General features: G+C 39.0%; 1 protein-coding gene across 7 annotated transcripts in view; it reads left to right on the forward strand.

The window, feature by feature from the left end:
• ITGB8 (integrin subunit beta 8) overlaps nucleotides 1-26,969 on the forward strand; it is a 69,230-nt gene that overhangs the window by 23,690 nt on the left and 18,571 nt on the right. For 2 of the 7 annotated variants that reach the window (XM_055707341.1, XM_055707345.1), the window contains exons 6-14: nucleotides 1,068-1,226; nucleotides 6,152-6,247; nucleotides 6,342-6,431; nucleotides 9,059-9,193; nucleotides 12,153-12,558; nucleotides 14,850-15,075; nucleotides 16,644-16,747; nucleotides 17,884-18,047; nucleotides 25,445-25,570. In XM_055707341.1, the coding sequence (XP_055563316.1) occupies nucleotides 1,068-1,226; nucleotides 6,152-6,247; nucleotides 6,342-6,431; nucleotides 9,059-9,193; nucleotides 12,153-12,558; nucleotides 14,850-15,075; nucleotides 16,644-16,747; nucleotides 17,884-18,047; nucleotides 25,445-25,570 (1,506 nt within the window). The other 5 variants (XR_008731758.1, XR_008731759.1, XM_055707342.1 and 2 more) reach the window with 5 other exon arrangements.

A 26,969-nucleotide genomic window follows, 5' to 3' on the forward strand; every position in this document is an offset into this window, starting at 1 on the left:
TTTTTCTTCTATGCATAGTACTGCAATAGAAATTATGAAAATTGGCCAATTTGTGGGTTTGCTAATGCTTTGTAAGTTACTTTTCCTTGTCCTCTTAAAGAAAGCAGTTCAACTCCTGTCCAGATCACAGGCTTGGGGTGTTTCTCATCTCTTGGGATGATGTCAGGACAATTCTATCCTGTGTATCTTCATATTCTTGTTGTTGGAGCAGTAGAATGATTTAAGGACAAAAAGTAATCCAAACTGCTAAAAATGAAGTTTGGCCCAATTTTATTTTCAAATTCTGATGAGCGGTAAAACAGGTAAATAAAAGCCACTTTTCATAGACATTGTGATCACAAATTATTCTGGAGCTTTGGAAAAATCCCTTAAAATTCAGTGTTTCTCATTGGACATACTCCACACTTAAGACATGTGAACTCTAGAATAAGTGCTTCCAAAAACAATAGAATGGAAACATTCATGAGAATGAAGTCTTTCCTGCTAACTGAATTGTGAACCAAAATGGATGAGAACAATGTGCCATTCATAATGACCATCATGAACTATAATTTATATTAATGTGCATTCATTTTCCCTACAATAGAACTTTATAACATGCTCCATCTTGCTTTAACCAGGACATCACTGTTGCAAGAGGTAGCAGGTTAGGACATGAAGCTACTTTAAAATTCGGGTTGCTGTGAGGTAACTAGGTAGGAGGAGTCTTGAAGTGACAAAGTGAAATGATGGAGTTTTAAGAGCAAGAAGTTTCTACGGTGCTGGAGGAGAATCTGGGATTATTTAAAATATAACCTGTTTACATATAAAACTTAAAATACCCCTTTTTTGGGGGAATGCTGTCTAGTGTTGTCTGAGGGAGGCTGATGCCTAGTGTGTAAGCTGGAAGACACCACACCCCTCTGTACTTATTATCCCTGCTGTTGTAAGAAGCTTAATCCCGATTCAGAGCTAGGAGGGAATGAGTCTGAGCATAGACTTTCACGTTCATTTTTCATTTTGTTGATTATTGGTTTAGAAAATATGTAGTTACTGCTTTCTTATGCTTAATTTTGTTTTCATTTTAGAGCCATATTGGATGGCGTAAAGAAGCAAAACGACTGCTTCTTGTGATGACAGATCAAACTTCCCATCTGGCACTTGATAGTAAATTAGCAGGGATCGTAATTCCCCATGATGGAAACTGTCATTTGAAAGATAATGTGTACATCAAAGCTACGAGTATGGTAAGGTATATGTCATAGATTCTGCCTTCAGAGAAGCAGTGTAAGACTGTAAAGGAGGTTTTTAGATTGCTGTCAAAGCATTGCTTTTATTTCAGTTATTGGAATAGTATTTTCCCAGCTAGGCAAGTTGTGAAATGAAGAATCAATCACCTGGAAATACTGACATTCTTTTTGTCTGGGATAAAGTATTCTGGAGTCTGAGACAGCAGTACAGAGCAGAGGATATGTCACTGGTTTTGGTATGGTTTTTTATTACCATCTCATAAAAATCACACACATTGTATAAAAGACAAGTAGGAAGTGTCTGGTGTGATACTTTGCACAAGAAGCAGCCAGTAATATGTAAGAATTGCACAATCCTGCTAACAAGACAAAGGTAGTGGTCATGATTTATGGCCAGAAGATGCATAGTCACATTGATTGAAAAAGCTTGGTAAGAGTAAAACAGAAGACGTACACAGTGATTATCTAATTAAACCATGATGGACTAGAAAATATTCTTGTGCCACAAAGCTTTGCTGTGGTGATGTAGCATTAAATATGTTTGAAACTCACAGTATAAAGCCAATGCATGGTAATACATACCTGTGCAAAAAGTTGCATTAAATCCACTGTAGCAAAATAAAAAGCCTTCAGCAGATATTTTTAGCTTTCAAAACAATTCCTTCAAGACTCAGTGACTGGAAAAAAGGATATTTTTTTTCTAAGATTTGTACTTTTAAATTGCTTTGTCTATTTCCTTAAGTAAATATGAATCACTTATTTAAGAAACATGAATCACTACTTAATTGCCATGTAATCACCAGAAAGCAGAAATATGAGCTGTGGTACCATTAGAGCAGATTACAGTTTTATTCTCAGTGCTAGATGCACTTTAAGCATATAGCCTGTGTTCAGCCCAAACCAGCAATGTGCTAGTGAAGTCAGCGAGGGCTACATGTAAATTAGGCTAGACTTGAATCTAATCCCAGCAACCAGTGTTTATAAGGATGGTGGGGCAGCATGAAGCAGATGCTGTATGGTGTGTGATCATGAAGTACAGGAGGTTTCTGGGAATTGGTGGGTGTTCAGGACGTTGCTGAGTGGAGGAGGGAGCTGAGCCTGTGCTAACAGGAAGGTTGTTTGGATTTCCAATATCTGATGTTCTTGCATTCATATACTCCCTCTTATCACCTCTTGGATATTCCCTCACAGATGTCAGGATTATTTATTTCCCTCTAGCCAGCCTGTTCAGTTTCAATATTCCTACAGTGTCCCTGAAATAAAAACAATCCCTTACTTCGTTCTCCTTAATGCAGATAATGCCGAAACTTTCCTTTCCCAAAGCACAGCATACTTACAGGTCATGGTGTCCCTATCTTGATTTCCCACCCGCCCGGTTGCAGTGCTATAAATGAGAGGAGTTTTGCTCTGCTTATTAAACAGTTGATGAAGGTACAAATCTTTCTCTGGTGTTCAGGATTCCTTTGGTAATAAAGACATTGTCTGTTTCAGAAAAAAAACCCTATATTTATTTTCTGTCCAACTTGAGAAATTAACTTCTGTTGCAGCTGGAAAAACTCACCAATATAAAATAAAGACAAAATTAATGAATCTCTTTCTAAGCAACTATGATAGATTGATGGCTGACTGAAGAAAGTGTTTTAATTGATACTCTGGATTCTGGTCTGAAAGATCATGATTTTACTAGAATAAGATTTTATAGAATAAGAAATCTCCATAATAATTTCTATTGATAGCTTTTATGAAATAAAATAGTCTTTTTAGCCAGTCAAATTAAATGACCTTGAAAGATGCTTAAATCTGTGGTGGCACATTTTGGTCCTTCTGGCTGCTAGCCCATTTTTTTTTTTCAGCCAGGGGCTAATTCTGGCACACCTACATAACAGTGGGCATGCAGAATTACATATTTTCTGGAGTAGATTTGTCATGACACAGTAGTAATGGTAGGTGTACTCATTTCCTGCTTTTTTTTCTTCTCAGTGGTATATGTGATTATTTTAGTTACAGAGAGCAATAAAGAACAAGTAAAATCAGGAGGAGAAAAAAAAAAGACTATTTGATACTTAAATGAAATGTCATGAAAGGCTGTCAGTTTTTTAAAAAATACATCATATGAAACATATTTTTGCTTTTTTATTCCTTACTGATGCAATTTTGTTGTGCTATGATAAATTAAAGAGCCATTTATTATCACATTGTTTTTCTACTTTGATTCTTAGCTTCTGGAAGTCTTCACAAGATTGCATTTTGGTGTATTTTCATTTTCTCCTTGTGCCATTTAAGAGGACTTTGCTTTATTTATTTGTGTAAGCTTAGCCTCTACATCAGAAGTGTTTCCAGTTAGTTAATTTCTGCCTGTTTCTTTCTAACTTTTGCTAAGCAGTCGCACAGAGGTCAGCAAAAAAGCATAAGACATGAAAGAAATCTAGTCCATTTTAATTAGATCTGTGCTTGGTTAACTGTATTGGTTAATCTGTATTAGTTCTCTTCTCAGCTTAACACAGTAGGTTAAAATAATAAAACAAATTATGTAATTGGAACAGGAAAGATGATCTAAAATGAAAGCACATTCACCTTAGCACTAGTAGGAAGAGATAAGATAAAAACACGTAAAGTACAGCAAGGTTTTCATAGGAAGCAAAGTGAGGTTCCGTGAATGACCAAGAGTTCCTTATGTCATCTCTTTACATGCTTAAAATGAAAAAGACAGAGTGGGTCTGTGGATGCCCTTTTTTAAACTCTCTTGTAATAAAAAGAAACATTTTCTTTCTGATCTGAAGTGAGACTAATGTACTGCTAACCAAGCTGGGCACTCTAGTTAAGAGCTGATAAGTAGATACTTGTAAGCAGACTAGGTAGTTTGTTGATCCAGTCCCGGCAACCCTTGCACATCTATGCATGTCATCTCTTGACTTCAGTGAGCTTGATCTGAATAAGTTTTTGTTTCATGAGGGCTTGGAAACCCATTTCTGATACCACTGATCCCAGAGCTCTACTACTAGTTGCACAGATGTTGAGCAGCCACTTTTTTGGAATTCGACATGTCTAGTATCATGTCTTAAGCAAGAAGGTTGACTTATTTGACCACCATCTCATGATCTGTCAATTCACACATTTACAATGCAGGAGGTATTTGCAGAACATCTGGCTTCACTCACCCATGTCCTGGGACTACTTGGTGTGTCTGTGACCTGCCGGCCAGTTGCATGTGGCCTGTAGGCTTGGGCAGTACAATGGAGGTCCCACCACTGTGCTCTGTGACCATGGAGAAGGAAGGAGGGCTTAGGACTTAGCATTCTGGGCTACTGAAAATGACAACAGTGCCACTGCTTGCCACAACAGTTCACCCACAACTGCTCCATAGTGGGAATGCATACTTGCTGGACTCTCATATATGGCATATTCCCCCGCTAGAGCTGTAAGAACGCCTGTTTATTGCTGTTACCTACCTTTCATGACTTATCTTAAGGAATATAATCTCTTACCAAAGGGTAGAAAAGTTGAGAGAGGCGTGAACCCTGGCTGAGATCAAACTGCAGCAAGAAACTCCTTTGTTCTTTCAATATGAGGCTCTTTATAATGGTGCAATATGATGGAAAACAGATTTTGTCCCCTTGCATAACTTTCTCAGCTGTCTTGGCAGTCAGCTAGGAGAGCAGCTGACTTGCAGGGTGCCTTGAGTAACAAGTGGCACTCTAAGGAGAAATGAATTGTGCAGGGAAACTGTTTGTACAAGAGCAAGACAATATGGTACAGATGGTTAAGTATATCAGACAGATAAAGACAGCAGAAGTATGTGGGGGAAAGAGGTTGAAGGACCTGATGTAACCGGAGGTGTTCAGATGCAATCTCTGTAAGGGGAGACACAGGCCAAGGCCCCAGTCAGTTCTTTATGCTTAGTCATGAATTTTAAGTGTTGAATTTACTTCTTAAAAATATTCACAAATGTATGGTAAATAAGCGGTGACTTTCAGATACAGTTTTTTTAGAGTACTGGAGCTGGAGGGATCTCACATAGGGTGTACGAAAGTGTACAAAGCCCACTGGGACCACACAGCCAGCCTTGTGCTTCCCCAGATCTTGGATGAAGGGATAGCAGTGCACCTCTTGTTCTCAAATCCATGTCAGATCTATCAATGAGAAGTGTAGAAGGGCAGGTCACTGGCACAGGACATGCCGTCATAGGTACTTCACCAAATAGAGCAATGTCATTACTGGGGAGGGACGTGGAAGTCATGCTACCTTCTTCAAGCACAAGCATGGTCAGGAAAATGTAGCAGGTCGTCACAGTGAGGACTGGAGGCATCACTCATAAGGCAGGTCTTGAACATACAGAGAAGGAGAAAGCTGTCAGCCATAAGTAAGACACGTACAGAATATTGACACTGCTAGAACTTGACCCAGTGGCTGCATTTAGCCGATGTGTCTGATCCCTGGTGCCAAAATACATTTTTGAGAAACAAACTTTTAATTACGCTCCTTGCTCTTCCAAGAAGTGCACCTTATCTTGGTGCCCTGGTGTTGTACTTTCTCACTGCCTTTTGCACAAGAACCCACCTGTCATTTTCAGGAATCTTGTTATTCTTCTAGGTGGGCCATGGACAACATTATATCCATATTTCTTAAGCATCAGACTCAAACCAATACATAGTACTGTATGAGTCCTCCCACTGTGCAGCATCCCTGCATAGTTGACAACAGATAAGCCTGTCACAGACTGGCTGATGCCCTGATGGGTTTTTTTTTTGTCATGATCCATTTATTTGGTTGGTCCCACCTTCTTTTGGATATAGGCCTGGCAATTCTCTGTACATTTAGAAATAAGGATTGGGGTAATTTTGGAATTCCTTATTGTGTCATATGTGAAAAATAAGTTTTTTTCCATACTAATTTGCAGTCTTATTTTCTGTTATATTTTGCAGGAGCATCCATCTCTTGGGCAGCTCTCTGAAAAATTGATTGACAATAACATCAACGTTATTTTTGCAGTTCAAGGAAGCCAGTTCCATTGGTATAAAGTAGGTTAGAAACCTGATTTTTTTTTCCAATTTTGAAAGCACAATATTTATATTAAAAATTAAAACTGTGCATAAATGATTGTATTTTTTATAGGATCTGTTACCTCTGTTGCCTGGTACTGTTGCAAGACAGATAGAATCACAAGCAGCAAATCTCAATGACTTGGTGGTGGAGGCCTATCAGGTATGATGAGAGTGACAATGCTGTACGCCATATTTGTACAGGGATTCTTCACCTTTCATAGTCTAAAGTTTGAATTTCCAGGAACCTGGTTTCAAGCTGAAGTCCACAAGGATAATTTCCCTACTTTTATGAGTGTCCAGGTTGGTGGGTAACACTATCCCACGATAGCTCTCAATTTCGCAGGCTGTCAGGTCTCAAAGCCAAGGGCTAGCACTTTTTCCTTTCTCAGGATGCTTCTAAATACGCTTTTTTGGTTGTCTGCACCTGCTGCCATATAACTTCAAAAGAAATGCCTGATTTATTTGAATTTTGGCATCTCAGTTCTTTAGCTACAGACCAGACACCACTGTCTAGGCACCATACGAATTCAGAGCAAAAAGACAGTGTGGTATCTAGAGGGGTTTACAGCATCATTCTTAGAAAATGGACAACAGGTGGGAATGTACAATGAGATAGTTTGACAACAGTGGATATTGTGGAAAGCAGGATTTGCACTGCATGAAGTAGCGTAATAACTTGGAGTTTTGAGGTGTGACAGTAAAGAAGAGTTTTGATAGGAATTTGAGAGGCAACAATGGAAATGGCTTTGTGAAATTTTGCCTGGAGTTCTCAACTGAAAGTAATAGTACAGGAAAGAGAAAATAATAGTATGGGAAAGAGCATCAAGTTGTTTTCCACAAATGCTTTACAGGGAATGGAAGCTTGAAAGTGGAAATTGGCATCTTGATAATGAATGAAAGATAGCCTGGGAAGAGGGGGGCATAAACAGCTTTGAAAATGAAGCCAGGTAGCATACATTTGATGTACGGCACAGGGAGCCCACAGGGCAGCATCAAAATGAACATCATGGGTTAAATAGTTGAATGCTGTTAAGGTGTGCAAGTTACAAAAATGCAGGTTCCAAAAGCTGGAAAAATCGGTTACAAAGCTATATGCAAGGTATGAACTTGTATTACATTATTTTTAATTTATTGGACATGGTGGCTGAAATTTTCCATTGTACAAGGTTAACCACCTAAATCGGGCTGTTTGCTTTCAGCAAATTGGCTATAACGAAGAACCAAGTCACATCTCTGTTCCTAGTCAATAGAGTGGGTTTGTGCACATTTTTCTTACTGTCATGTTGGAAACATTGTGTAGAAGGCAAATACATTCAAAAGCAGAGGAGGTTAGGTGTGATCAAACTGCAGAGGACTTCTCACTGATACTGTACTTTCTCTTATAAAATCAAGAAATCTCATTCTGAATATGGAGGTTTGCAGGAAAGTACTGGCAAAAAATGTTGATGATCATATCCTTTTGCATGGCACTTTTACACTGTCCATCCTAAATTGTATCCTGGTTTTCAGAGCGCAGTGCAGGGCAAACATTCAAGGAGAGGAAATGAAAATTTACAAAATAATTATTTAGTTCAATGGAAGATTCTGTGGGACTTTCCTGCTCCATCCACCCCCAGTTTGCTCTTGCCTTATTTTCATTTTTTAGACAGTATCTTCCTTCCCATCCTAAACTTCATTGGACTTGATAGTTTTAGATTTTTATCATACTTTTAGGGGCTTGTAATATACAAACACATGGTGAACAGGGCTTGAATGTTTTGCCTTCTTGAAAGCAAAAGTACTTAGATAAGAAAATAAATATAGTGTTGATGTTCGATGACAGTGGGCCTCTTGCACTCTTGTTCTAGGCAAGGAAACCTTAGGCTTAGTTGTGGAAAACCCTGGCTGAAAATCCCTGTCTAAAAAGCCAACGATGAGTCACTAATTTTCAAAAAGTTACTAGGATAAACATGTGTCCAGATTCATGTAATTAAATAGCCATTTATAGCAGTAAAAATATCCCACTAAACTAATTTTTTAAATAGTAATATGCCAGGAATTTTAATAATATCTTTGTGCAATTTTCAGCTTACAAGTTTGTACAGAGCTTTAGTGAATTTTTAAAAGGTTAAGAAGCAACATTTCTTCTTGGAAGGAAGTAGCATTTTAGAGCATGTAGTAAATACAAGTTGCAAAGTAGCTAGCTTTTTCATTATTTCATATTGCAACAAACTCTAGAGGGAATCAACCAGTTGTTGACTTATATAGTCCTAGCTGACTGAAGTTAGTCAGTAAGAATAGTCCCAACAGGCTTTCAGTCATCCTAAGGTTTGTTCAGAGAAAACTTTTCCAAGACAGATGCAAAATATCAGAATTTTATAAAGTGTCAAGTCAATTAGGAACCTTTTCTGCTGGATAACAATAGTTGTATGTATGTGTACTTTTTTATTTTAAATGTGTGGCTAAAAGGCAGTGTTGTCTCTTAAACAATAAGCAGTTTTTGTTGCACACAGTTAGAATAGATATTCAAATTGCAAAAAATAGTCTCAAAACCATTTTAGAAAAGCTGAAAATGTTTTTATCTGGAAAATGTAATCCTTTTTATCAGAATTAACAGTTCACTGGCTGTGTGTATTTGGAATGTAATCGGGTCTTTATATGGGAAACAATGCTTTAATTCATTCCTTTATTCACACAGACAAGCTTTCTGCATTTTCAGTCAGACATAGTCGCCATACTTGGTGTTAGTCACTAATGCACATTATATGTTGAGATGCAACGTGACTAAAACTTGTTTTCTGGTTACAGAAACTAATCTCTGAAGTGAAAATTCAAGTGGATAACCAGATCCAAGGTCTTCATTTCAAAATCACTGCGATCTGTCCTGATGGAAGTAAGAAGACTGGCATGGAAGGATGTAAAAATGTGGGATATAATGAAGAAGTATGTTGATAGCTCTCATTCTTCAAGGAACTGGAATACTTGTTTTTCTGTTTGGTTTGGCTTCAGTGGTGTGAAATCTTCTAGGGATTTGCTTAACTGAAAATGGATTCATATGATTAATTATCACAGACTCTCTATTATTCTCTGGTCTTACTTTTCCTGAATCTTTTTTTAATTCTCACTAATCTCGTGAACTAAGGCTCAAAGCTTTTCCTGAAAGCTAAGTCCATTAAAATTCCCCTGCTTTGTCCTCCACTGGGCACAATGACCATGTTCATTGTGGTGAAATCTGTACGTAAAGAGGTTGAAAGATAATCACCCATACAAAGGAATCACTGGAATTTGTGTTCCTTGGGTCTGTACTGGATGCCACCTTTCCCTTTCCTTGCTTTAGCAGTCTTCATGCACAGTCAGAGTTATTTTAATTAGTTATTTTATAAATCAAATTAATAAAATTATTTATCCCCATTTGGTTTGGTGCCGCCTACAGTATTAAATGAGTTGTAAAACTGGAGCATCATCTACCATGAAAACGCAGGGGAAGATATCTGGCTAATGTAAAGAACATGGTTTTCTTCCCAGAACAACCTCTCCATCCTTGATATATTTATTTAATTGCTTGGACTAGTAGAGTAATCCATTGAGCTTGCCAGGAAGAGGTCTGTGTTGTTGGAGAGCAGGGTCAAGGAGTTCTTTCCTTCTTGACATGTACATATGTCTCAGCTGGTATGATTTTGCTTGTGTCTGTGTGTAGAAATAGCAAAACTAATCAGTAGATTAAATATCTGAATTTTAAATACATTAATTTAGATGTATTTTATGCTCTTCTGAATTTGGTCTGCGTGACTTGCAGCTGATTAGCTTCTCCAGTTTAAGGAAGGTTTGCTGGTTTTCTTCGTAACTCTATTCTCCATTGTTGTTCCCTGTGCATGTCATAAGAAATAGGGCTGGAATTTGTTCTGTTTAATGAAAAGAAAAATATTTATATCTGTTTCTTTTTAATAAAAAGCCAAGGCATTTGATTGTAAAAGATTGCATGTGGTCCTAAACCTCTACTGCTGTTGAAAATGAGCCATCCTCAAGAGATTAATTTATTTTAACCGTAAATCCTCCTTTCAGTATTTGTTTACAGGCAAAATGCTTTTCCTTAATTCTCACATTCCTTTCATTGTCTAATCCTTCTTCCTTCCTTTTTTTACCAAAACACAAAGTGTATTATATTCAGGAAGAATCCTGCCTCTTCAGGGTGCAAAACTAACTTCGGCTATTAGTGAGTGTCAGCGTTCACAGTGCTGCAGTTATTTAGTCGCAATACGTTTAATCTTTCTGCTGCTGTGTTCAGACCCATCAAATTTTACAATTTGTACCCAAGACATGATTTGCTATCCCCTCTCATCTCCCTTGCATTCCTCCAGTACTGCATTGTGCACGAAGATGATGTTTCCTAGCAGGGCTCTGTGGTGAACAAAAAGCACATTCTCTAGCTGCAGCCTGTCCCCCCTTCATGATACACACCTGCCATATGAATTAATTGCTACATAGCCACGCTTTTGCCCTGTAACTGAAGGGAAGAAGTCCCCTGCTCGAGAGGGTCTCATGCAGCTGAGGGCTTATGTGTGTAGTGATGCATTTTGAGAAATAAGAAGAAAGGCAAAGGGCAAGACAAAGCCTCTGTGCCCCCTCAATATGACATTAAGCACATGCTTGTGCATAGCATTCTTCTCCTGTTGTCCGTGTAGGCAGCCGCAACCCCGCTCACCACAAAGCCACCATTGTCCCCAAGGGCTTGGCTGTTCTTGTGTGGGGGTGCAGCTGGGGGGGTAGGGAGACAGTGATGAGAGATGAATGGTCTTAGTCTTTGCGGGTAATTTCAACCTCATATGTAATCAGTTTCTTAGGTTCTTCTTTTTTTTTTTAATTTGGAAATCTGTGTTCTTTGATGGTAAATAGTAAAGGTATTTGCTTCTCAGGGGCTCCTTTCTTGCCTTTTCCTCTTGATTATATTTTCTCTGTGAGGAGGTGAAGAAGTGTTGTTTTCTGTCAGCAGGCTAAATAGCTTTAGTGAGAATACCCTGTCAGAAGCCTACTGGTCAAAAAATCCCCCCAAACAATCGTGAAATGCAAGATTGCTATCCAGTGAAAGTATCAAACACCAGAGTTTTCAAAGACTTTTAGTAGCAATTGATGTAAACACTATGGCAGTCATCTAGCCACGAAAATGATCCAGGGTCCTGTGCCAGGACTCCAGAAAGCCACAGGGGCTGCTGCTGCCATGGGCACTACTGGGATGAGGACCTGCGGCATAGTGGTGATGGCCATGACACGGCCAGGAACTAGGCACTGGGTCCGCCCTGAAGCAGCACTTGGTCTGCCCAGGACCACAGCAAGAGTAGCCGGACTCTCTTGCTCTGTCCCCATCGCAGGGGTTGGGAAAAAATAAGATGCTACTAAGGTGTACGCTAATTCTGTGGTTTTGTAGGAGTAGATAGGGCCATCCAAAAAAAATGTGTGGTTTCTAGTTGCACAGACCATTTATGCAGCAATAACATTCATTATAGGTTCTTTTTGGAAAGAGTATCTGTTTCTGTTGGTGTATTGTCTTGCTCAATCCAGTCCTAATTCTCATCTGAGTATTTCTATATTATAACAGAATGTATAAATTAAATAATAACAGGAGGAGGATAATTCTATTACTATTTAACTTGTAATAAACCTGTATTTTGTGATTATGCTTTCTTAACATGAAAAGTAGACTTCTGTCAGTCTTCTATTGTTAGGATTTTAACTATATTTGTGATGCCTGTCATTACTGATGTATCATATTTGACAAATGGCCACTGTGTATTTTGTTATTATTAGCTAGTGCACACTCATATACAATGTAAGATGCTACTTTACTTATGTGTTAAAAATTATAGGAAATAATAATGATGTAAAGTCTGTCTTTATTTCTTCTTAGGTACTTTTCAATGTATCAGTTACAATGAATGGATGTGATACAACTGGAGGAAAAAAATATGCAATACTTAAGCCTATTGGTTTCAATGAAACCGCCATCGTTAGTGTGCAGAAAAGCTGTGCCTGTCAGGATGGAGACAGTGCAAGGCACAAAAGAGTATGGGCTGATGAAACTTTTTCTGATGACAAACAGTCCCATTGCAGTGACAACAGCTGTAGCTCTAATAGAGAGACGCTTCCTTCTGAGAGGTGCAGACAGTACTGGGACCAGCCCATCTGCAGTGGTCGAGGAAACTGCATAGACGGAAAATGTTTCTGCTACAAAAACAAGCTAGGCAAAGTATATGGCAAGTACTGTGAAATGGATGATTTTTCCTGCCCGTATCATCAGGGACACTTATGTTCTGGTAAGCTACAGAGTTTCTGCCTGTATTTTCTCTTTTGTTTTTTGTTTTGGTTTTCTTTGGTTTGTGTTCTGAAGCTCATATACATGATGCAGCTGAAAACAACGATATAAAGCTGTCAAGTACAAGAGCTGTGTGTGCAGAATTAGTGAGTGAAATGTCCTGAACAGCCTGGTAGGAATCCATGCTTCTGGGCTTTCTTCACCACAGAGGTACGCACTGTCTTCTAAACTTCAAGCACTGCTTTTTGGGGGCTTTATTGAGTTTTTTCAAAGTTTAGTTTTTAGATTTTGTCTTAGATTTTAAGATTTAAATCTCAAACTTCTTCAGAAGTAATAATACTGATATCTCAGATAAAACAGTATCATTATTCCAGAAAGTAAGATACACTTCAGTCTAATGGGAATATGAGATACGAAGATATTAGGAAGGAATCTTCCGGACTGAAAGAAGAAAATAGGAGGAAAACTTCCAGATGAGGTTCAAATTTTCTAACACCCTAAATCAGCCTTGTGAGAGATACAGTGACACTTGATTTCAAATACTGATACATATGCTAACACAGTTCTGAACACCTGCTCCAAAAAGGAGAGTATAAGTGAAACATCAACAGGGAGAACTGTTAGAAATTCTTATTCTTTTTGTGGCCTACTTTATGTTTTTAAAGAAATTAAAATTGCATATGAACAAAATGCAAAACATCTACTTCTTAAGTTAGTGTTACTAAGGAAAATGGGTTTGAATCACTTATCATTACTGTATCTCGACCAGAATTTTTTTTCCCCTCAGAAGTAATTAAGTATTTTAAAATCTGTACTCCTGTCCTGCCTGCTTTCATTTCACTGTATACTGACCAATGAGTGAATTGAGCGATCAATTTTTTTGACCACAGTTGGATAAATTGAGATTAACTCTAGGGATTTAAGTAAAGTTGTTTTGGTTTTCCTCTGCTGGTGATCATGAACTTCACATAAAATGAAGAGAAATAATGTTACCTATTTCTTTAAATACTTCATTCCAACACAAAGTATTACCATTCATCTTCTCACTCTTCTTCCCAACCCACTTTGCAAATTTGCTATTTCTTAACCATAAGCAGACCTTTCAAACCTACAAGCTCCTAAAGCCTGAGATGTGGTGCCCTGGTCAGCTTGGGAGGCAGGAAGAGCTTTGTCTAAGAGGTGTTGGAGACTGTCACCTGTGATGAAGTCCTGCCCTAGGGTACCACAAGGGGAACCTGCTGCTCAGGGCCATGGCTGAGCAGTGTGCCTCTTTGTGGGATGTTTTCCAGTGCAGAGCCTTGCTCTGGTATGTCTGATGAGCCCCTTTTCCACTCCATTTTGCCCAGCCCAGGCAAAAAATGGGGCAGCCTTTACCTTGGCCTCACTCCCGCTTAGGGAATCCTTTCTGTTTGATGGGACTGTCTCCCTGCAGCTGCTCTGTGGATCCCTGCAGCACAAGAAGGGCCATCACAGTCTGTGTGAAACTTGGGTACTGCTGAGGCACAGTTGAGGAGACCTCATGAGATTTGCTACACCTGCCTGTGCTTTATGCACTTTCTATTTCTATATTTCCTAAAGGAGCTCTCACACACTGTAAAAATATGGCTAACCGTTATCAGGATGTCAGTTGTGCACCTGTGTAAATGCTACAACATGGAAAACACATGGGTTTTGCCCTAAAGCTCCCACTGCTTTGCGTGGAAAATTGTAAAGGCCATCAGAGGTTCTTCATAGCCTTTGAATCCTTGAGGCTGTGCATTTTAAGTTCTTACTAAACAACCTACAGTTCATAAGCACAGCGTATCCACCTGTCCAGCTCAGTCGCCTGCCCTTTAGAAGAGGCAGAAAAGCAGTGCTGTCATGTGTGCTTCTGAAAAGAGAAGAAAAAACCCAACCTGGCATATGCAGTTATTATTCCTTCCTCCACTGAATCTTGCTGTTTATTTGATTTGAATGCGTTCTTACTAAGGAGAAGTTTGTTTACTTTGCCTGAAGACTGTTTTCCTGATTGTTGTGTAATTTTTAATCCCCACTGCTTTGATCCAAGGCAACAGGGGAAAAATCTGGTAAAAGGTTTTAGGATGACATCAAGGTAGCAGCTTTTGTTCAACAGCAAAGAGCAGCCATAAGTATGCGTCATGCTGATAATTTCAGCCCGGATTGTTAACTTAAAAAACGAATTAGCAAACCAAGGTCTATAATAGCTCACCAGCAATGCAAAATCTGCAAATAAACATTTACTTTCTATGTTTTCATAAAAGCATATGACTCAAGACTTACCTTATGTTGTAGGTAATGGTGAATGTGAAGCTGGTACATGCAAATGCTTTGCTGGCTGGGAAGGTGACCGTTGCCAGTGCTCATTACAATCGGCAAAGCACTGCCTGAATTCAAAGGGTCAGATTTGCAGTGGAAGAGGAAAATGTGTATGTGGAAAGTGTGAGTGCACAGACCCAAGAAGCTTTGGCCGTTTGTGTGAATATTGTCCTACTTGTAACAAAGCCTGTGAAGAAAACTGGTACGTTTCTTGTGCGAGATTTGACTTTTTAACTCTGTAGCTTGGCTAGATGTGTGCTGTATTTCTTGGATATTTAGACTGTAGGAACAGTTTGTTCTTGAGACTTTTCTCTGTGTAGCTGAGGGGTTCACACTGGCAATTAAGAGAATTGCATGTCCGTATCTCTGTTCGCCAGACCAGCTTTCTGGAGTCAAAGGAGGTGTGTCCTGTGAGTATCGGTTTTTCATACAGTTATTAAAAGATGGTTCTTCATATGAAAGTAGGAAATAAGCCCCATAAATTTGGAATTTTTAAAATGGATTTTTAGGTCCATTTCAAGAGTAAATCCTACTCTTGAAGGCCACTAAGTCCAATAATGTTGTCCAGATTTGGTTTGCACACTCCTTACGCTTCTCGGCTGCAAGAAGGAGGTGTGGAACATGAGCAGATTGTCACTGCCATTGATCAGCAAAGCAGGTCTTACCAGAACACTCTCCTTTACTCAGTTTTAAACCACGTAGTCTTTGCATTGCTAGTTTTAAAGTATGTCATTTTTCCTTACCCATGTAAAGGAAGGGGCAGTGTGGAGGTTGAAATGAGCATCCCAAGGAGCAGAAAAGCTAGACCAAGGTCTCAGTGGCACACTGACCGGTGCTGGCTTAAACAGTCGATGAAGCCCTGTCCTTGGGCGCAGCTCTTCTATGCCCTCCTGTCAGCACATATAATGTTCTGCATCCCACTGTGGCAGAGAGGGTGAGAGATCAGCCTTTTATTGGAATGGGAATCGGGATCAAAACAGAGTTGCTGTTTATTTGTATTCACTTGAATTATAGCTCATCTGGTGAATATGCTGGAAAGCCAAGCTGGGCCATATCTGAAAAGGTGACTGCTAAGACTTCGCTAGATAAAATGCAGTTGGCCTTCTGGCTTACACTTGCTCAAAGCTGCTGTGAAATGTGTGCCTTTAATAAATTCTGAAGAGGGAAGAGCTTTGTTAAAAATTCAGTCAGGGCTTTTTCAGGATCACGTGACACCTGTGTCATCTTCTGCAAGACTATACAGTGAAGATGGCAACACTGACAGCGCTGCATTCCACTGTGCTGCTGACCCTCTGAACTGTCCTGCAACGGGAGCTTAACGTGCCTTTCTCTTAACATAGCATCGAAAAAATTATTAACAAAGCTGTGTTTCCTACACCTGTCTCTACCTTTCAGTTCTAGCGCACATGCCAATGAGGCATAGATAAGGAAAGACTGGGACTGATCTGGAGGCTGATAGCTGACGTGCTGGATCCTTAGCTACACCGCCCGAAAAACTCACATCACGAAATGCAGAACAGGGGCCAGATGAAGGTGGCTTGAAGCCAAGGATATGTTTTACTTTACAACTTCTGACTAGCTGGTTCTGAGAAGCATCACAGGGATAAAATGCTGAGAGAAGCATCACATTTCAGAAAAAAAAATAAATGTCACAATGTTTTTGCTAATAACAGGAAAACATTATGTGCAAGTGATATGTCAGCCTGTTGATATGATCTAAGGGAAGTGCAGAGAAAGACGTGGGGTTTTAATTACATTTTTATTTCACAGGAATTGTGTTCAGTGCCATCATTCTAACAATGCATCTCACACAAAACTTGACCAGTGCACAACCTCATGCACTTACTTGCTGCATTATATTGACCAAACTTCAGGTATGTGACATTTTCTAGGTAATTCTGCTAAGAGGTGAATTTCTGATGCAATTAGTAATTGAATTCACTGCTGTTACAATGGCTTTCAAATGTGCATCATATTATTACAATAACAAAGCAAGCGAGCAGGACAAAAAGAATAATCACTCATAGCTTCAGGGAAAGTAAAAGATAAATAATAACAGGAAATGTGATTGGCAAGCATTGCTAAATCAGATTTCCCAGCTCCTTGAGAAGTCACATCTAATAATAATGAATCCTTCCTGAGCAATGCTTAAAGAAATATTTATAAAAATCTCTTATGGCATCTGTATGTTTTATTACTTGGAATATACTGACATTATTTGACATTACCAGAAATGAGGAAGAATGAAGTAAGAATGTTTGCCTTATGTTCAGTAATGTTTAAGTATTACTTTCAAGTACAAAAAGCTGCACAGTTGTGAGGGCTGTGGAAGAGTAAAATTGTTTTTAATAAAATCTCATAAAGCTCAATCAGACCATGCTTCAAAAAAAATGTGGGTAAATGGTTACCTTTTTTCACTTCACATTTTTGTATGTCTTTTTATCTTACAGTTGTTGGTAAATGAGAAAACTAACTGTGAAGAGTTTTCTCACGATTTTAATATTAATTAAAGAAAGCTTACTGTGTGAGAGAGGTCTACCAGTGAGGAGAGCACTGGACAAGAATTCATCAAACCACATTTTCCTTCATATTTCACCAATGATCTGCACTGTAATCTTGTGAAGATTATAAAACTGTCTTGGCCCCATACATCTCTAACATTTCATTCTGTTATTCTGTTTCAGCTATAAACTCACTGGTTTATGGAGAATTTATGGTGGCCAACACAATGAAGCCTGAGTCTTAGTTCTGTAGCTTAAAGGAATAATAGTTTCACCCTTTTTCTACCATGGATCTTAATCAGAATTGCCTTTCTTGATATGCTCCACTTTAAAAGCTTGCATATGGCATTTTTTCCCCGTAACTTCCCCGAAGTTATTTTCCTTTGACTTTTATCAGGCTGATGTTACATTTATGTGACATTACTATGCGGTGGTAGATACACTTGGGTTTGAGGGATGTGCCTATTCTGTACATTAGGCTTTACGCTTGTGTTTTCATTTTGTTGCAGAATGTTTCTCTGGACGAAGCTACTTTAGAGTCTTTTCCATAATCTTTATAGTTACCTTTCTGATCGGGTTGCTTGTTGTCCTTATCATCAGGCAGATAATTCTGCAGGGGAGTAGCAATAAAGTTAAATCTTCAGCTGATTACAGAGTATCTGCAACAAAGAAGGTAATTGATTTCAGAGCCATCATATTCAGTGTCTTTTTGTTGCATATAAAAGTTAGCTAATTGTTGATAAAAATTGTATCTTCTCCTTCAAGGATAAGATGTTTTTGCCTACTGTTTGTACAAGAACAGTAACATACAGACGTGACAAACCAGAGGAAATAAATATCGACATCAGCAAGTTACGATTAAACGAAACTTTCAAGTGTGAATTCTGAAGACAGTGTGTTTTCTGCAAATGTCAATTTCCATCATGCTCGACTTTTTAAAAGTTACCTTTTGTACTCTGTCAGAGTCTTGACTGTTGCCATATGGGTTTGTGTTGTGTGTTTTGTTGAATACTGTAACAAAGTGACATGTAAGCATATTCACGTAATGTGACTATGTTTGAAACTATAGCTGCTGTTTTAGAGTGGGGTTTTTTTGGTTTGGTTGGGTTTTGTTTGTTTTTTGTTTGAAAGAGAAATGTGCATTACTACTGTTGAGGAACATTAGCGTCGATGTAGCACTTTAGTGTATTCTAATTTATTTAGTTATGGCCTAGAATGTAGACATGAACTGGTCTGACAAAGCACTGATCTCACTCTACATGTAGCTAGTACTGATGTGCTCTGTGGGAATGGACAAAAGCTGTGACTGAAATATTAACATTGCTATATATTATAGCAACAGATGAAACTATTCAAATGCTCTTAAATAGAGTAAATGGTACTTTTATATTTCTCTCAGTTGACAAATTCCACTGATTTGTCTGCTTTACCCTCTTAGCTTTTCCTTATTACTTAATAAAAATGACTGGATTAAATGAGTGCTTAGTTACTGGTGTGGGTGTATAGTTGTGTGTGTATACACACACACATGCATGCACACACACACAGGTAGATAATATATATATATAGTTTTTTATATGTATGATGTCACAAAGATAATTTATACTTGTTTCAACATAAAAACTTTTATACAAATTTTAAGGTATTTGGAAGCTGAGTGGCTGCAGAAAACAAGAGTTTCTCTGTCCAGCAGCATAATCTACATGATGATCACTGCCGGCTGACTACACCTTTGGAGTCAGCAGCACCAACTCCATTGCAAGTAGATAAATTACACCAGAGCTGGTTTTGGTTTGCTAGCTACATGTCAGTGTTTTGCCAAATAAGAGCTTTGTTCTTTTTGTATGACGTCAGACATAAGTCTGATTTCACACACATGCTCTTTTTTTCTTGTAAATTAGTTGACAGGGTTACTTTTTGTGAATTCTTACCTAACCACTTCAGGTTTTGTGACTGTGCATTGGGAAATGTGTCCAGTGTGATGTGGAAAAGAACCTGCAGTTTGGAAGAAGGTGAGGAAAACAGGAGTCTTTTTGTCAAGACAACACATTAACTGACTTCATAAATGTCGGATCAAATTCTGCCTTCAGAAATGGGCAAAAAGTCTTCTAAATACAGTGGGACCAATATAAGCTTATCTGAGAGCAGAATTTGAGCTACAAGGTCAAGTAGAAGCATTTTCTTACCCCTGAAACCTGCTATAGTGGTAAAAGACATGTTATTGTTATATGCTAGTTGGAGAAGTCAACCTGATATGTTAACTTTATACTGCCAAAACCCTACAAAAATCTGACCAACTTCCAATGCACTAACATCTTGCTGGCAAAAAGAAAAAATCATCTCAGAAGACAGTGTGCAGTGTATCATTTTAGCAACATTAATTACTGATACTAAATATTAGTCTGTACTTGTCATAGATAGGAATTACAGAAACAAAGCAGGACGTCTTTATATGCGTTTTTTAGGAATTGATATATATTTGTATTTCCTATTCTGTTTTGGTCCTGTAAATTCCCACTGAAATCTGAAAAGTATACATGTGAAAGGAAGGCAGGACGCAGAACAAATGATCAGTGTTATGTTCACAATTTCTTGGGTCATGGATTAAGTGAGATTGAGAAAAATAATACAGAGACAATGAGCCTTCCATAAATTGTCATAAAAGCTTTAGTTCTTAGGGATTGTTTTTTAAAAAAGGTAAATTGGAGTATTAGATTCTCTAAAGCAGTCTTCAGTGTAGTCCCTGAGCTTTCCACCATACAGGTAGAAGTGTCTCTTTTAAAGAAAAGGGGGTTTCATTACGCTGACCCTGATTTTACTGATAGGTTAATTGTATTATCTTAATTATAGATTAACTCTGCAATCTATCAAGTATACCGTGAACTTTCATTTTCTTTAAAATATGTAGAACGGTTTTCCTCCGGTGTAAATGAACAGATTCTAAACAATTTGTTTCAGTGGGTTAAAGAGAAAAGATTGATAAAGGTTTATCTGCTACAGCCCTTGTCACAGTTCATTAGTATTTTTAAGTGAGTAGGAAACAGTCTGTGGTTGTTTCACTTAACAAAAGAAACAAACAAAAAAAATTAAAATCTCAGCAGAGAATATCTGAGTATATAACAAAACATGTGACTATGTTCTTTAAACAGCATGATAGGTTTTTTTAACAAAAAGAAATCCTCAGAATGTATTTCTCATAATGGCCTTTAAAGTGTTTACTGAAGTGATAGCTAATGTTTTTTATTTTGAAATTAATTTTCACTGTTAGAGTGAGTTAAACTATGTAGGTGGGGGACAGCAAAGCTGTGTTCTTTGTGGAAGAAAGATCTGAGTTGTAACAGCCGTCTTCCAGACACATCTCAGTGCTAACTACTTTTCTTCTGTAGCACTTAGTTGGCATTGCAGTGCTGCCTGTGAAGGGGCACGGCCAGTATTTCCTTATCAGACACCTGCCTGAATGTTTAAAATGCTCTGGTCAATTCGAGCAAGCTCACAGGACAAATTACACTGTAAGCAGCTTGCTGTCCTGAGGTTAAAAAAAAGTATACTTTTTTAAAAAAAGGTTTTTAAGGAAGGAAAAAAAAAAAAAAAAAAGCTTTTTTGCATCTCCCTCATGGTTTTGCTGCATTGTGGAGGAGGCTAGTGAAAAAGAATAAGCTGCTGCTAATGTGACAGGTCAAGGCTTTTAGAAGGCCCATGGGGAGCTTACACAGAGCAGGATCCTTGGGAGGAGGCTTTGTTTCTAGGGATGGAATCTATCCATGAGAAACTCTGGCTTTGCTTGGTACTTGTTTCCCTCTGCCTTTGACCATGTTTTTCAGAAGAGCTGCTGCAGGAGATGAATAGCCCAACAAAAGCCTCACTATTTAGGGAGCTGTGTTCCCTCAGCACATGACCTTAAATGAGAAAGCAGCCTGTAATTCACAAGGAATTTCCTCGGCGATTGCAGAAGGACTCTGCTTCCTATAGTGCTTAATATGGGAGATGTTAAAGACGAATTAGTTCATATTAATTTTCAATGTATTGTGCGTCAAAGATGCTCATAAAAATGGGTGGGTGGGTGTGTGTGTGTAATGTGTGTAATATCTAACCTCAGAATAGAACATTCCAAACTTCTTATACTGGTCTTCTTCAAAAACTGAAAAAAAAAGTCAAATAATTCAACTGTGTGCCTGTACCCAAAAATATACAGGCAGATTCTGTTGTATCTCATCATTGGTTTGGAGAGTTATTTTTAGATTTGCTCCTGCAAACAGAACACGTGCATGACTTTTCACAGCAGATTTGTTAATGTTAAAATCCATATGTATACTTTTGAAATTCTAGTCTCACTTTTTTTACCTTTAACTGGTTACTTGTCTAACATTTCAGAAATTACACGTTTATGCAATTAAAAAGCATGCATTTTACTTCAGATATTTTTTTAGAGACTAAAATGAAGAAATGCTATGAATTGATTATTTCCAAGCATGGTGAGTACATTAATAACATTGCAGCAGAAGTGTGTGGGAAAATAGCTGGTTCGTCCAGAAAACGTGCACATGGTATGCAAGGAATTTTCATTGTGCCCAGCTGAAATTCCCTTACGTTCACAAGGAATGTTGAGAGTGAACCTTAAAAAGGAAGGACATTTGTATAGGCATAGTTTACATTTTATCCATTATTTTCAACTGGATTTATTTTTTCCTCTCAGTGGTGTCATGAAAACCTGCTATGTAAAGTATTCTTCGGACTGCAGTGGAAAAAAATCATTTTCCCAGTCTGGTCATATATAATATTTTTTTCCTGCATGGTGTGCATACCTAAATGTAGATGTGTTGCAAACCGTTGGAGTGACCATGTGAAACAGCTTCAGGCAACCGTAGTCCTAAAGCAGCCGTAAGGCCTAGGGATGCCCAAGGCAGAGACACGGCTTGGGTGCAAGTGCAAGGGCACTGCTGCTGGCGCAGGGACTTGAAAAGGGACAGCATCCTCAGCAGGCACAGTGTGTCCTACAGTTCCCCACAGCATCCCCGCAGAGATGGTGCTCTGAGACCACGCTCCATGTGTCGGGGCAGGAAGCCTGGCCAGCGGGCTGGCCAGCAGGGCTGCTGCGGCTCGTGTCCCAGGCGCTCGGCCGCGTGTTGGCACCGCATCGCGTGCAGCCGCGAGCCACAGCACTGCAGCTCTTCGCATCTGTACTGCTCGAGAATCCTTGCACATGACCTAGCAAGGGACTGCCTGTGCTGGTACGTACTGTCAACCTGGGTGCTGCAGACCTCCGTTAGAGCTGCTGAGAAGTCTTCAGGCATCTGCCCTTCGACTTCCCACCAGGCTGAGGATGCTCACCAGCCAGCCTTAAGGAATGTAAGCTGTAGCTGGGGAAGGGCACTTCTTCAGAGGCATTTGTGCTGAGTCAGTGCTGAGCGGCACTTACTCTGCTCTGACTGTGAGTGAAGCATAGTGCCAGTGTTCTGGCTGTCCGTTCGCAAGAGAGGGGAAAGATTTATTTGCTAAGCAGAAATGGAGCAGTAGTTAAGAAGAACACTACTTTTTAATGATGATCTTGACACTGCTCCAATGCACAGACATCTCGTGGATCTCACAGAGAATTGAAATTCATGGAGAGGGAAAAAAGGTTAAAATTAGCCAGCGTGAATGCATTTCTATAGCGAGCCAAATCAGTGGGGTTTCGCTGGGTGCAAGCCAGCTCAGAATGGTTGGCCTTTATGGGGGGAGGAAGGGGGGAGAAAAAGAAAAAAACTAAAATAAGTAGATTCTTAAACTTTGGAAACACTGCTCTGGATTGCAAGTTCTCTCTGTTTCCCTTTCTGCACACACTCAAAAAAAAAAAGGTACCTACTTACTAAAAAAAAAAAAAAAAGTCTGGCATTTGTTAAAATAATGGCTTCTACCCAAATCCTAACATTTCATCCTGATATCTATATTGTGTTTGGGCTGTTCCAGTTATATTTTGAAGGTAGATGTAGAAAGGTGAAAGATTCTTTTGGGAAGGCATTAGCATTGGATGAATTCACTGTGCTAGCATCTTCTTCGCTTTTACTTACTACTGCTTCAAAAAATAAAGCTACTTTAAAGTGTCTTATTTAGCAATGGTGTGACAGCTATTAATAATACTACAGTTTTTAACTTTCTATTTAACATATACTACCTTTTGTAAAAAAATATATACAGATAAATAATGTTTCTCTAGATGTTATGCATAAAGAATGTTAGGAAGGGAAGAGGTTTAAAATAAATTTATAACTTCTTACTGTTCATTTTACATTTTAAATGATACCTTTAAATCACTACTTCTGTTTGTCTGGAAATATACTGAATATTTTATTATTTAAAATAGTATACTTTTATAGCTGTTTATTAATTTCAGTTGACTACTAACTTCTATTTTGATATTTATTAATGAGTTGACACTGTAGTATATTGAGATGTTTATTTTTCTATCAGTCAGAGCTGTAACAACTATGACATAGCATTATTTTAATGCAACATCATTGTACTTGCTCTCTAAAAAATAAAAATCGGTATTTAATCCATATGGATTTTTCATATTTTTAGTGTTCAATGTCTGTGATAAATTAAAGAAGAGATGCTCACTTCCTTTTAAAAATATAAAGCACTTTCATTAAGGTGCACAGATGTCTGCAAAGGGAAGCATATGACTACAGTCATTTTAAAATGGAATGATACTGTTTCAGGGAAGAATGCCATGTTTATCAGAGGTAGGCACACAGATGGATGCATGCTCTGGATGAAGGTTGGGAAGGTGGGGAGGAACACAACAGCAGTTAGCAATTCGTAGGTGCAGCTGGTTTACCTTGCCCAACCCAACTGAAATATGAATGCACCACAAGGTGCTAGCACTTTGTAGGGGACAAGAAGATACTTCTTGTAGAAATACAGTCTATAGATCGATAGATGATTACAATAGCCTTACTTGTGCGTTCCGTTGTTGGGTGGTAGAGGAGCTGGTTTTCGGGGAAGGGTAAATCACAGATGCCTCATCTGTGCTGCTCACTGCAGGCTTAAGTTGCTTTATGAGTACTGATGAAAGCGCACCACTGGATTGGGAACGTGACGCGTGTTCTGTTCTCAGGCAGTATCAATAATAGCATTTGCTTTGCACAGTGCTACAGAAGCTCTCATGGAAAGGACTACAGACATTCAAAATTTGTGCTGTAAGACTATGATGCCTCAGTAAGAGACAGTGGCACTAAGACACCTGACGCATCACTGGTAAAACTAGCTGTTCACGCTTCTAACATACCCAGTTTTTGCTCTGGGGGTGAGAAAGAGAGAGCTAGAATCAAGTGACAACTGATACATGCTCAGTCATCACGTCGGTTAGTGTCCAGGACTTAACAATATAATAGAAAAACTCTGGGAAAAGGTATACATCAAAACTAGAATTTAAAATAAGTATCACAAGGATGATCTTTTCATCTTTGTTGCTTCTTCTATCAAGGTATGGAACATAATCCCAATATGTCTGATGAGACTGAAGGCTGAGAAATTTCCTTTCACAGAGGCAGGAGTCATCAGCCTTCACTGACACACGGAGCAAGCACATGCAACCAGTCCTATGAAATGAGAAATACACGTTTTCCTGAAAAGCGCTTTATCGAGGGAACATTAATGTTATCTCCAACTGAGAGAAAACATAAACCTAGGTCTGAATTTCAAACATGTGATTTAAGCATGAAACGTGAGCTACAGACATAGGGTTTAATTTTGCCATTTGATAATAATCTTGAAATCAAGGTTAGTGTTAACACTTCAGTTGCCTATAGACAGTGATCCTGGCACCAAGGTGTATTGCATACCCTGCATGTTATGGAATAATGGTAAGTGATCTGTATGAAGTCTCTTTTTTTCCTTCCTGTGTCCTGAAATCCAGCAAGTAAATCACACCTATATACCTTAAAAATGTCGAAATAATGGCAGATAGGGTTTGTGACACTAGTGCCATTGTATTTAATCAAATGTTATTCATATCCACGAAGTTGTAAGTGAGGGCACAACAGTGCCCTAATTTGGCTCTAATGTAATGCAACTGCTATTTTGTTGCAGATACCATTGACAAGAAAAAGACTTGCTGCTCAGTCTCTCCAAAGAGGAAAGAAACCTAAATTACAGCCTCTAAAGCCGGAGGAGGAAAGAGATCCTGATTTCAGCCATTTTTTTGACACCAGTCACGTAGGTGCATGCTATTACAGAATTTCTCTCCCTGCATGATTCCCTCTGTGGTAGGTGTAGAATTTGATCCAGTACACAGAGAGGGTGGCAATAGGGACAGACGGTTTGAGTGAAGATCTGAATATGCTTGATGACAACCAAAAAGCAAGGATTAGAATTATGAATAAAAACTTTGTTAACAGACTTATTTAAACTAGTAAGGAATTAATCTGAGAAGTGGGTGGTTTCTTCTGCTTTCAGGTCTACAACAAAGACAAGAACCTTGGAAATACATTCCTGCTACCCTGGGTTTAAAACCAAACAGTTTTAAATGTATTGTATTAATTAAATAAAGACTCTAGTTTTACAGAATCCCAAATGGTCTGAAGCTGTGTTTAGAGTACAGGTACTGTCAGTGTGGTACAGGGGCTTCTGGCTGCTCATCTTCTGCTTGGGAGTCTTGGGGTGGTCCAGGCTGGGCTGGGCTGTATAGAGTTCGTGTTACCTAGACGTAGGCTGCCAGTCTGATTTATTAGCACTAAGAGGGCCCAACATTACCATCTCCTGGCCTGTCATCCCAGGGAAACTTCAGGGGGTGGCAGAAAGCAGTATCTTTTTGCAAACCATTTTGTCATCTACTCAGCCCAGAGCATAATATGGCCTCTGACTATTTTTTTGGCCTTGAACTGCATGATTCATGAAGGACAGTTACTGTTTAATAAAGATGATGTGTATGCAAGCTGATAAAACTAAATGATTAACCACAAAAGCATAATATTGCCAAGTTATATCACATATGCTTATTGAAATCAGTGCATCTGATGTATTTCTTTCAGCCTTGCAGTTTGCCAAGTCCCCCTTTTGGGGCCTGAAGTCTCATCCCTAAGCCTCCTGTTTATGCCTCAGCAATCTGCAGAGCCCAGGACCTGTTCCTGAGGGAGGGTCCTCTGCTCTTAAGGCTTCTCACAGGAGCAGCCTTTCCCACAAACTCACATCTGACTCTTTAACCTTTGACCATAGCCTTAACACATCCATCCTGAAAGCATCACCAAGGCTGCTGTAACTTATGTGGCCAAACTACTGAGGAGCCAGGGGACATGTCAGAGGATGGGTCTTCCACAGAATTTTTAGACACACACCTTCGCTTTACTCTGCTCTGGACAAAGCATGAATTTCAAAAACTTCTGAAACTCAGACGTGGGGATCTCTAGATTATCCTTGTCTTCAGAAGTGTTTAAGGTCAGCTTCAGTCCTTGAATCAACCTGCAGCTGCACCCAGGTTCCGGGGGGGGGGGGGGGGGGGGGGGGCGGAAAGCCAACTAAAATAAATACTTTCCGTCTTTCTCAGCTTCTTGTGAATCTCTCCATGTCTGAATTGGGCTATCAGAGAAAATTTCCTCACTGTGCCTTCTTTGAAAAT

Source organism: Falco cherrug, chromosome 4 (assembly GCF_023634085.1).
Source record: "Falco cherrug isolate bFalChe1 chromosome 4, bFalChe1.pri, whole genome shotgun sequence".
NCBI lineage: Eukaryota > Metazoa > Chordata > Aves > Falconiformes > Falconidae > Falco > Falco cherrug.